This window comes from Argiope bruennichi, chromosome 3, assembly GCF_947563725.1.
Source record: "Argiope bruennichi chromosome 3, qqArgBrue1.1, whole genome shotgun sequence".
NCBI classification, from domain to species: Eukaryota; Metazoa; Arthropoda; class Arachnida; order Araneae; family Araneidae; genus Argiope; species Argiope bruennichi.
In genome coordinates, this window is record NC_079153.1 from 95,569,050 (window position 1) to 95,582,335 (window position 13,286).

Consider the following 13,286-nt stretch of genomic DNA (forward strand, 5'->3'; position numbering starts at 1 on the left):
CTTCTTTTTTTTTTTCTGTGAATACTAATTAAATAATGATTTGAATCATGATTGTTTCTAATAATTCTTTTTTCTTGCAGGTTGGTTTAAAACAAATATTCAAACATCCAGATGCTCTTAATATACTTGCTCGCTCAATTGATCCTTCTGTGCCAGTCATTATGACAGATGCTGTTAAACTAATGGCAGCAATGTGTCTTGTGCCACCTAATGGGTATGAACAGAATTTCATTTTTTTTAACTGATTGCCGTAAAAAAACACACACTCAAAATATTTTAACAGATTATTGTGATTTATTAGAATTTCCAAAGGAGTATTTTGTGATAGAAATAACTAAGAAACAGTAAATTCAACAGTTGAAGCTGAAAATATATCTTATAAAGAATCTTTATTATCTTTTATAATGATGCAAAGTTAGTTAAAATATATCTCAAAACCATAGTTTTAGATTTAGTGATGCTGACCCTTTCTGGAATAGGTCCCTCCTCCCCTAGTTTTTTTGAAGATAATAGACTATTACCAAATTTTTTTCAGAATATTTTGTTATTTATTTTGTGTTAAGTTTTTGCATTGAATTAAAATGAATGTCTGATATATACGTACATACATATATATAAAATAATTTCAAATATTTATATTTCTGTCAATACTGTGGTGATGTTATTCTTTACAATTAAAACCTGTAAATCATTTAATTCTTTATAGTTAAAAACCAAGCAGTTCTTAAGTGCAATTGCTATTGTTTAACCTGTTTAACAAAACCAGTTTTTTTTTTGGTGCATGTTTAGCTTAAAAGCCAGTAATTTATAATTATGTATGTATTTTCATAAGCATGAATAAAGTATTTTTAATATTTTAGCAATAAGATTAAATACAAAAATAATCATTCATTCATTTTAAAGGCAATTTTTTTTTATTAAAAAAAAAAACTTGAAAGTATTAAGAATACAATAATAGTTTGCTTAGATAGCTAATTTCTTGTTCAGTTAAAATAAATATAAAATAATTAAGATTTAAAATAATTTCTTGTTCAGTTTTTCAGCTATTAAAAATTTGGTAGAAGAAGAAAGTATACTTGAATAATTTAGCATTCATTATTTTTTGAAATAAAATTCTTAACTTGAATTCTTAGAAAATATTTATGTTCCTTTGAAGTGAAAAAAGAAAAAATACAGTGTTTACATGGTAAAAGATAATTTGAAACACTTTTCAAAAAATTTAATTTTATATTAAAATAAACTTTTTAATTTCCAGCCATGAAAAGGCCTTAGAAGCTATTACTATATGTGGTGAAATCGAAGGGAGAGAAAGATTTGCACCAATTGTACAGGGACTTGAAACCAGAAATGAAACTTTAAGAGTATGTAAAATTTCATATTTGAAATTTAATAGCTGTTTAAAAAAAAATATTTGTCATTGATGTAAGTACTTTCTAGTTCAATGTGTTTTAATTACTATAATCTTTGAAAGATTAATTTGACAATACCAGACCCCTTACTTATGAATGATATTGTTTGTAAATAATCTTTCTTTGCATACTGGCATGGCATGTATGCATTACTGATGTGTGCAATATCGCATAAACATCATATTCTTGCATTGATTGCAATCATCTTTATCATCTGCTTTCCTTCAACTCCAACAGAGTTATGGGAGAGTTTTATAGAATTATAAATCTCATAATCAACAATATTTTCTGTCAAATATGCTAAGAAAATTTAATTGAACATGGATTTCAGATCTGAAATATACAGCAAAGCATTGAAATGATTGAAAATTTGTGCTTAGAAATTACGAACAATTCTCAATCAATTTTGAATGCTATCATCAAATTGATTTGTTGCTGTTTTTTTAGATGTAAAATTGCTTCTTGAACAAAATTTCATGCATGGTCTTTTGTTGTGTGGGCAATCAAATATTCTTAATCTAACATTTGAGCGAGAGGCATTTATGATCATATAAGGCAAAGTGTGAGTAATAGGATTGGAGAAATCTTAGTTGTATCCGGAAGAATTGGAGAAATGTTCCTAATTAGATTAATTTTGGCTGTAATTCAATCCGTAAATGACAATTTATGGATTGAATCTTGTTTTGTACGGATTGTTGCAACATTGTTGCCCGACAGAACTACTTAGAACTTGCCATTGAACATGCAATTCACTTAAATTCTTACATGCAATATTCCCAAAGTGTTTGGCATGGGAAAAGTGTTGTGAAAATGCAAACTGATTGTTTGGAAGGAATGCACAATGGTACACAAAAAAATTGCTAAACACTTGATTACTCCTTTCAAGGAAACATCAGACTATTTGGAAATGCATTAATATTGTTTGTAGAAGATTTCAGCCAGACACCAGGGATTGAAATAAATGCTTGCCTGAAATAATGTATTTTTGGTGACACATAAGAATACTGAAATTTATCACAAACATGCATGTCCAACTGCAAAATGATTGATCAGCTGAGATATTCTTGTATCAATTGCAGGAAATTGGGAATGGAAAGATGTCACTAGAACTGACCTTAGAACAAATTTCATTGCTTCATAACTTCTGCAAGTTAGTGATGTCAGAAGAAGCATTTTTCAGCATTCAAACCAATTATATGAATGATTGAGTGAACAAGTTATTCTAGTATCAAAGAACAAGGATTTCTACTAATAATAATATTACTCAGTCTAACATTCAAAGCAAAGCAGTTGCAAACAAGTCATTGCCTCTGTTGTGGAAGCAGATGAAGCAGTTAATTATCCAATATAATTTTTACTTGATTTGTTACGGATACCACCACACATACTGCATTTGAAAATTGCTGTGCTAATTATATTGCAAAATATCAGCCAGCCAAAGCTTTGAAACAATACATGGCTTTCAGTAAAAAAACTAATTAGCAATGTCGTCGAAGCCATAAGCTTGTTCTTATTCCTCATATGGCATTTCAATTTAAGGGATTGCAATTCTAAATTGATTGATGTTTGCAGTCACCATCAGCAAAGCTGAAGACCAATCTTTAGAGTTGTGCAGTTTAGATTGAGAATTGGTTTGTTTCTCACATGGACAGTTATATGTTATTTGTTCTAAATTTGGCAGATCAATAAAAGGAATAGTATACCAACAAGCATTGTGAAATTAAGCAGATTAGCAATGCATGTCTCCTTTCTCTGTTTTTTTCTTTTTTTTCTCTAGTAAATAAATAAAATGACTGTATCATATTTTCATATTTTTATTTTACCATACAGTGTATATTGAATGTTGTAGTACTTAAAAACAAAGTATAATTCAAGCTCGTATGCTTCACAAAAATGTTTTTTTACCCTACAGATTTTTGATAGTATTATAGTATGTATTTAAATGCTTTACATTTTTGTTATGTTATAAACTTCAATGTACAGTGTTCTATTTTAAATATTTTTCATGAACAAACAAAACTTTTGTTCCAAATTGAATCTACAGTTTTCTATATTTTTACAATGCACAGATTAAGCCAAACATACATGCATGCACACTTACTATACTGCCCGTTAGATATAATTTTATATTTAGGATTTCAATTAATATTTCAGTTATTTATTAATACATTTGTACATCAAAGTTAAAAATCTCTATCATACATTAACATGGCAGAATTTCATCTTCCGGCATATCATTAAAGCCAGAGATTTGATTTATTAGTTGATTTTGCTCCTAAATATTTTCCTTCAGGCTATTGATAATATAACCTGAAATTATGCCAAAATAATTTTTCAATTTTTATAATAGTATTTCCCCAGGGGTTTTTTTTTTGAAAAAAATTTGAAAGTTTTCTTGCAATAAATTTCATGTTTGGCATAATTTGGGGTTTGATTTTGGTTGACAATATATCATTTTATTTTTGTAGATAATAAATCTAAATAGTTTGTTCCTTGCATGTACAATAATACCTTGACTTATTCTACCTTAGCTGATGCCAAATGCAATGTAATAAGTTCTTTTTTTCCCCCTACATCTTCAAACACTTCCTATATTTAAATTCAGAAATAAAAACAAATAATAAATATTAAAAGAAAATTTAGACTTTCTCTTTCGGACATGAGCTTCAAACTATGCCAAAAAAAATGATCATGTTGCTCATATGAAGCATTTGATTTTGATAGTTGATATTTATGATGCAAATGAGGTGTTTAATTTTTGTGGCAAAGAGCTGGCAGTTAATGAGCTTATATAAATGTATAGACAAGTTATTACTACTGAAGCTGGCACTGCATATCTGGATTGACAGGAAAAGAAAATGACAATTTCAAGTTTTATAGAAAGTTTCGACTCATTTGATAAAGAGTTAAAGACAGTTTACTGATGAGGAATGCATTACTTATATGACAAGGAATTAAAAAAAAAAAAGTTATGAAGAAATTGTATGTGTAGAAAAAAAAACTTTTGATTGTCAGATGTATTTGTTAAATTTTATAAAACCACTGACCTTATAGTTATTTCAATTAATTTGACATTTTTTAAAAATAAATATATATTAATATGTTTGAAAACCAAATAGTTTTTTTATATACTTTTCTTTCAAAATGTTTTTCTAGTCTTAATTGACTAACCATAGTCTGATATGTTCTGCAGTTCCATTGTCAAGTTAATTTGCCATTGAATATAGTTTGTTTCTAATTCTTAGGTTTGTTTAGTTTTTATACATCTAAATGGATAATAGAATAATCCTGCATAATCAGCATTACAACTTTATTTTTAAACTTTGCATTGAATTTTCAAAAGTTGCATTGAATTTTTCAATGAATGAGAATAAAGTACAATTTTATGTAAAATTATTAATAACCTAATATAATATTTCATTTTTTTATAATTTTTATTTTATAGATTGCTTGCATTCAGCTGATAAACGCTTTAGTCACTTCTCCTGATGACTTGGATTTTCGTCTGCATCTTAGGAATGAATTCATGAGAACTGGACTAATTGATGTGTTAGAAGTCAGTATAATATAATCATTTCCACCAGTATCTTTAATTTCTCATATAGTAAACATTTATATAAAGCTAATATATTTCTTTTGTAGAATTTACAAGTTGAGGGGAATCCAACAGCTGAGCTAAGCATACAATTAAAAATTTTCCATGATCACAAAGATGAAGATTTTGATGAATTCTCTCAGCGCTATGAGAATGTGCGCTTGGAATTCGAGTATCCTTTGTTCATTACTATATTATCATTATTCTGTGCTTGATTTTGTTATTTGACTTAAAAGTATTTTCCCTTTAATTTTTTATTGTGTAGAATATATAGTCAAAGAGATGCGTATGATTTTTCTAGTTAAAATAATCTTTTATTTATTAAACTTAATTTTTAAAAATTGAGTGTTTCCAATATCTTTTTGTTTGAGCAACAAAATAGTCTATTACATTCTCATACACTAATATTAAAGAAGAAGAATTCAAAGAATCTCCTTTGCAGTTATCCTGCTCTTGATTATACATTTTTTTTCCTGCTCTTGTTATTTCTTAAAGAATATTATTTTATTTTTTCTTAATTGTTTTAATTGAATTTTAATCAATCTGACTTTGTTATTTTTACTATTTACTTTCCTATGCAGGTAATAAGTTAATTTATTCTGTCTTATAAATTTTAGATTCTGTTCTTAATTAAAGAATAGATGTTTATTAGATTTTGTTAGGTTAATCCTGTAAAATCATTTCCATATTTTTGTAGTGCCTATATGAATATGAAAAATTATTCCCTGAGCGCTTAATGTTTTATTCTTTTATATTCCTTATACTGAGTATGTTTTTTTTCCTTGCCTTTTCAAAATTTTCTTTTGAAATTTATTTCGATTTCATTTTTAAAATTAGTGATTTTACTTTGCAAACATTTAATTTATAAATGATTTGACTTTGTTATTCTATGTATTCTCAAACAACACTAAATATATCTCAAGAGTTTTTAGTTTTTATTTTTATTTTAAGAGATAATTGTAAATAAAATCATTTATTTATAATTTAGAACTATATTGTACAATCATTTATATGAAACAATGTAGAAAATTCTTTTTAAATATAAATTTACAGAAATTTAATTTGCTTATATATGTATCATTAATATTCCTAATGAATCTTCTAGTTAAAAGAAAATTTTATTTATACACTAACAAATTAACCTCTTAACATTATTACAAAGCAAATTAACCTCTTTTATCTTTATTGGATTTGTTACCTTAACTTTTATCAGGGAAATGAATGACTGCTATGATTTAATTCGCCAAACAATAGCTGAAACACCTGCTGAAGGAGACTTTTTGTCAATACTTCAACACTTGCTTTGCATAAGGGATGATATAACAGTGAGGTGAGTTGCATTTTAATTAGATACGTGAATAGAAATATTTATCTTAGTGTGAGCTCTTAGTAAATTTGTTTGGCAATTTAAAATAATTTTTTTATGGTGATAGATGTAATATAATTTATGGTAATAGGTATGGGGTATAATATAATTTATATTAATAGGTGTAAATATAGTATAATTTAATTTTAAAAATGTATACTCTGTATTTCAATCTGTAATATATGTTAAGCATTTTTATATGATTGAATATTAGGAAGTTTATTGTTGTCAGTTTCATTTTTGAACTATTATTTCACTACCAATAAATATTTTCTATTTTTCTTATATTAACAAATTATCATTTTTTAAAGTTATTGTAATATAAATAATTGGTCATTTGAATGAGAATTACTATTGCCATTGCTATTGTAAGCCCATTGTTAATTTATTATTCTTCAGTTTGTTTTGCAATAATATTCCTTTCCTAATAATTAGTTTAAACTTTGCTACTAGTGCGATTTAATTATTTTCTACTTTTCTGCCTATTTTTATACAAAATATGAGACATATTTCATTCATGTATCAAATAGAAAGCTATTTAAATATAAATTTCAAGCCTACAATCTAATTTTTTGTGCATTTTTTTTAATGAAATTTATTTTTACTTTAAATTTTATTAAAATATAAATAAGTAGTATTTACGCATTTTTCTTTCTAATTATTTATTCAAATTTTATACAATTTAATGGTTGTAAATTTTAATTTTGATGTATAATTATTTTTTGTTTAGATCAGCATACTACAGGCTAATAGAGGAATGTGTTTCCCAAATAGTTTTACACAAAAATGGTTGTGATCCAGATTTCCGTCATACTAAACGTTTTAAAATCGACGTTGAACCTTTAATAGGTAAATAATTTATTTATTTTTTCCTCTTCACTTTCTGTTTTCAGATCCAAAAAAAAAAAAAAAATTTATTTTGCTATTATCCTATTCTTAAAATTTTGGAAAAAAAATTTTTTTTTTTTTTTTTTTTACCTCTCACAACATTTACATTAATTTCATTAATACATTGATCGAAAATTGAAATACATTTTTTTTCTCACAAATTTTAATTATGTACATCTTTTTTGGGAAGGGAAGGAATTTTATCCATTTCTTGTAGTAAAAAAAAATAAAAAAAATAAAGTCTATAAGAATGACAACCTGTCTCTGGTTTAATCTGTTTGAAATAAATTTTACAGTTAGTATTGCAAAAATGCAATGAAATATTGAACAGAACTAAGCAATAAAGTAGATTTATTAACTTGAGGCAACTCATGTCTTTTGGAAATAAAGAAATATATCCACAACTTGAACTCAGGCATTTAAACTTTTAAGAAATATTTCAGAATTTATCCAGAATTTTAAAGAAAAAATTAGAATTGCTTAGAACCTAAATAAGTAATAAATATCATTTTGAATAAAAATGCCAGTTAGATTAGGCTATTGTGGCTACAACTCAAACCATAAACAAGCATATTATTTGTTCAGTGTTCAGTAAAATTTAATTTTTGCAGCAATGTAATGTCGAATGCAAGTAACTCAGTATCATTAAAAAATTTCAATTCTTTCTTATATTTTAAAATTGGTATATCTGTATTTCCAAATACAGATGTAAATAGTTGAAACTGGCTAATAATATAAATTTCTAATTATTTCAACTGCTTAAATTAATATTTTATAAAGGAGGTTATTTCTGTTTAGTTAATATATTTCTTTTATTCTGATATCATTAGTATTCCTTTAATTAATTTTTTTTGCATATTTTGCAGAAACTATTATTGATAAGTCAAAACAAGAGGAAGAAAGAGTATCTGATGAGCTTAGTAAAAAATTAGAGGATGCTTTGACTGCGAAACAAGAATCAGAAGCTAAACTATCTCAGGTGGAAAATCGCTTAAGAGAATATGAAGCAATTATATCAGAAGTTAAAAAAGGTGTAAGTAGTATTTTAATTTCCTGTTTCCTCTAATAGAAAAAAAAAAAATGTTAAAAAAATAGTGCCTTTTTAAGAGAGAAAAGAATTAGGCTTATTATTGTGTTAATATATATATATATATATGTATATATATATATATATATATATATATATATATATATATATATATATATAAGCATTTTTATATTGTAATTTTTTATCATACATTGCTTGTGATTTATTAATCATTAGTTTATTTTTACTATTTAGCCCTTTATACTTTGATGTGACTTTTATTATTTCTAATTGCTGTGAAATAATAAAATTTATGTGTGAACTTATGATTAATTTGAATTGTAGTATTTATTGAATATACAATTGTAATCGATAAATGTAATCAACTGTATATTTGTAAACTGCTACTAGATTGCAAAAGTAACTTTAATTTGATCAAATGTTTATCTTTTAATGTTATATTTTTACTTTATATTAAATTTCCAATAATGTAAGAAAAATTAAATTTAAGGGATATTATTTTTAGGGCAAATTACCACAACTGCCTGAAGGATTTTTGATTCCATCTCCATCTTCTATACCTCCTCCTCCACCACCGCCCCCAGGTAGTGGTGGTCCACCTCCTCCTCCTCCACCACCTCCTCCACCAGGTTCAGGTATTCCTCCTCCACCACCCATGCCAGGAATGGGACCTCCACCACCTCCTCCCATGCCAGGCTGTGGACCTCCTCCGCCACCTCCACCACCTGGAAGTGGTCCTCCTCCACCACCTCCTCCCCCAGGTTTGGGAATGAGGTTTCCACCCCCACCTCCAGGAGGGTTGTCTCCTAATCTTCCACCTCCTAATGTTCTACCACATGGCATGCAACCCAAGAAAAAATATGTTCTGGAAACACCGTTGAAGAGGATAAATTGGAAAAAGGTGAATATATGGATTTTTGGATATGCCAATTTTTGTTCATATCCATTATAATAGTATATTTTATATAAATTACATCCAAATTTCTTAATATTCTTATATTAAGAAGCGTAATCAATAAAGAATGTGATTCTTCAAACAACGACTGCATGTATTCAGATTAAGATTGATAAGTCATTAAAATTTTCAATTACTAATATTAGTTCTAGAAGGAATTATGAAAGGTAGTATTTTGGAATTTTTAAAAATATTATTGTTACACTTCTAACTACTTCAAAGATCAGCTTGTTGACTGGGAATGCTGATTATATTGAATTTCAATTAAATCTTTTATGTATAATTTGGTGATTCATTATTAATTTAAATAAGCCCATTGTCTATATTTGCATCCCTAGAGTCAAGTAATTGTGCCATAATTATATAATTAAACGTTGTCTCTTGATGCCAATTTTGCTTTTTAATTCTGCAATAATAATAATTATTATAATTTCAACAATAAAATATTGTGACACATCCTGGCCCAGCATCATCATATTAAGTAAATAGATACATGCCTGGATATATAAACGAGTCTTTACAACCAGATATATATCTTAATATTTTAAAGGGCATAATTTATAAATTTCGCAATAAAATTGATGAAATAAAAAGTAAGAAGCTTTACTATAAAACCAAATATTATAAATAATAATAATAAATAGTGATTTTCATTCTTAAGCTTTCAACAATAAATAAGAAATAAGCAATGACATATACAGTATGAGTCTAAAATCATGGGACATACTTTGAGGGGTGGTAGAGCTCACTGTAACAAACAATTATTGTATAGGTATATATGACCGGAAGTGACGTGTTGAGGCACAAACACAAAAAATAACACATGAAGTGAAAAACATTGTTTATTTACAACGTCGTCACAAAATGATTTTTATTATAGCAATGTCAGCAAAAAATGCCCAATATTGCGGCCACCGACAGTAATTTTAACTTGGTAGTGTCAGTGGAGTGATTGGTAAACAGCAACGAGTTCTTCAATGGTGTCAACTGGAGTCTCGTAAATGAGGGCTTTCAAATGCCCCTATAGGAAAAAATCAAGACTCAATAAATCTGGCGATCATAGTGGCTATTAGACTGGCCCACCACGCTCCATTCAGTGCACCCCAAAAGTAGCATCCAGAAATTTTCAACAGCTGTTTTAACATTTTCTGTCCGGAATCACTGGTTAAGTTTTCTGCTAATGAACATTTTATGATTCCATTAATATGTTATTTTTTTTTCTGTTTGTGCCTCAATGCGTCACTTCCGGTCATATATTCCTATACAATAATTATTTGTTACAGTGAGCTCTATCACCCCTCAAAATTTATCCCATAATTTTAGACTTACCCTGTTATAATAGTAATGAATGTAATATATAGTAATGAACATTTTGAATTTGACTGAAGCAATTAAAAATATTGTTGTAAATTGTGCATTACAATATTTTTAAAAATAAGTTTAAATTAGTAGAAAAAAATGGAAGCTGAATTGGAAAAATAATTTTTTGAGTTTTAATCTATAAAAATTTTTATTTTTGTATAGCAATATTTTCATTAATTAATATCAAAAATGTAATTTATATTGCCTGATTTTTAATTAACTAAAATTTTAATCGGGTTAAGAAAACAGAACAGATGTCATTTTTCTGTCTAACAGAAAAAGGATTTCTGCACTTTCAAACTTTCACAAATGATATCAACTTCCTCAAAGAGAATAGTATTTGTTGATCCAACACAAAATATTTATATTCCTTTAAAGGATAGTAAAAAGCGGTATGAAATTCACTATTAAGAATGATAATTATTATTGATTCTTGCACTATTGTAATTATATAGTATTATGTTACGCATGTCTTTCATTATTTAAAACAGGCGCACATGTTGAACTTGAAGTAATCAAATCCAATTTTGGGAACAACTGATAATAGAATTAGGAATGAAATTTATTTATTCTTGTGAAAACTTCAAAGGGAAATGTTAAAGCATTTGACAGCTGCAAGTATACTGAAATATAAGCATGTTTTTTTTAATAACTGTTATTATATATCTCTTTTGATGTTGGTATGTTAATTATATTAACTCTAAATATTTATTTCAAACTGCCTAAATTATTTTTTTTTAAAAATTTGTATTCAGTGAGACAGTATCTTACAGCAAAGGTGCTAGGCTCAAATAGGATCTAAAATCAAAAAAGTCTGAGTTATTGTGGGCTATAAGAGAGTAGGAAGACTTCTGTGTGTGTGTGTGTGTTTTTTTTTTTTTTTTTTTAGAAACTTTGATTTAAAATTTTTGTCAATTATTTTATTATTAAAAAGATTAAAGGCAACCACAAATTTAACGTTTTCTTCCTGATACTTAGTATCTCTTCTCTAATAATATCTTTCCTATTATGAGGGATATCATAATCACAGTAATTAATTTTATACTGATTTAAATGTATGTCAGTAATTGTGTATTTGATTGGAGACGTTTTTTAGACTTGAGAAGAAAATATTTTCTTCTTTAATAAGTTATTCTAATATGGAAATGATTTCACTTGGCAAATTTTGAGCATTTTCAAATCTGACTGGGTAAAATTCAGTGATTGTAATCTTTGTGAAATTCATAGATTGTGGGTTTATAGAACTGATTTCACATCAGAACAGCATTGGATCTCATTTGCCTCCATTTATATATGAGTAGATACTAATTCTACATCTACAGTGGAAACCATATAAAATAAAACATATAGCTATATTTATAATTAGGAATTTAAAAAATTATTTCTATGAAATTTTTACTTAACTTTTTATTCTTTATTTTGTTTACTAGAACAAATAATACATCCATCAATATTTTGCTTGTCAAAAAGTTGCACAATCTATACAAATTCTACTTTCTAAAAAATTAAAATTTTCTTTATATATGATCTTTTCTTGCCTTTTAAATTGAAAATTTCGAATTTTCATTTATTGTTTTTGTATAAACTGAAGAATAGCTTCTTATAGCAATAAGTCTGAAAAATTTATATTATTATTATTAAAATACTTTTGTATTTCAGATTTTTAAAATATTTAATACATGCAATGTTCATTATTTAAATTGGTCATACCCCTGTAGCTTTAAAAATTTTATTCTTCAAACTTGCTCTTATTTAAAGATGTAAACAGTTGTTGATTATTGAAAACTTATAAGATTGATTAATTATCATTATTTTTTAGTTTTCTGTTTTATAATAGATGTTTAGTTTAATACATTTTTCAATTATTTTTTAGATACCACCTCAAAAATTGTCTGACAAAGCTTTCTGGGTATCTGTTCATGAGGAAAAATTAGCCAGCGAAGATATTTTTGAAACATTATCACAGAAGTTTTCTTCAAAACCACAAGGTAAAATAGAATTTTATTCCTTACAATAGTGAATTAGGTTTATAAAATATATCTATTGATGCCTTGTCTCTTCATAAATGAATAGTAGTGTAAATTACTTAAAATTCTTGAATATTGATATTTCTTCTAAGTAAACAACTTAAAGATATTAAATGTTGTTAAAATTATGTGCATTTGAAAAATTTAATTTTTATTCAAAAACATTTTTTTTTTCAAACACCGCAAAACATTTTTCTTAATGACTTATATTTTATCACTTAGCCAAAAAAGAAAATAACAAAGTTGATGAGAAGAAACCTACCAAGAAAGCAAAAGAATTGAAAGTTTTAGATGCCAAATCAGCACAAAATCTGAGTAAGAATACATGACTTTCTTTTCAAATCTAATTTCTTTAACGTCATAAATTTTGATTAAGACTTATAAATATATACATTTTTTTCAGTGATTTTGCTTGGTTCTGTAAAAATTTCAGCAGAGGATATGGTTAAATATATCCTACATGTAGATGAAAATCACTTAACAGATGCAATGCTACAGCAACTGATACGTTACATGCCAGAACCAGAACAGTTAACTAGATTAGAACAATTTAAAGATCAGTACAATGAATTAGCAGAAGCAGAGCAGTTTGCAATGACAGTAAGATCTATTTATTATAATTTTAACAGCATATAT

The 13,286-nt window shown here is 26.6% G+C and overlaps 1 protein-coding gene across 3 annotated transcripts in view; it reads left to right on the forward strand.

The window, feature by feature from the left end:
• Positions 1-13,286, forward strand: part of LOC129963489 (protein diaphanous-like) — a 38,310-nt gene that overhangs the window by 11,744 nt on the left and 13,280 nt on the right. For 2 of the 3 annotated variants that reach the window (XM_056077900.1, XM_056077898.1), the window contains exons 8-18: positions 81-214; positions 1,256-1,361; positions 4,855-4,965; positions 5,052-5,176; positions 6,218-6,334; positions 7,101-7,219; positions 8,125-8,291; positions 8,812-9,207; positions 12,497-12,611; positions 12,873-12,965; positions 13,054-13,250. In XM_056077900.1, coding sequence (XP_055933875.1) covers positions 81-214; positions 1,256-1,361; positions 4,855-4,965; positions 5,052-5,176; positions 6,218-6,334; positions 7,101-7,219; positions 8,125-8,291; positions 8,812-9,207; positions 12,497-12,611; positions 12,873-12,965; positions 13,054-13,250 — 1,680 coding nt within the window. The remainder of the gene's footprint in view (positions 1-80; positions 215-1,255; positions 1,362-4,854; positions 4,966-5,051; positions 5,177-6,217; positions 6,335-7,100; positions 7,220-8,124; positions 8,292-8,811; positions 9,208-12,496; positions 12,612-12,872; positions 12,966-13,053; positions 13,251-13,286) is intronic. The other variant, XM_056077899.1, reaches the window with a different exon arrangement.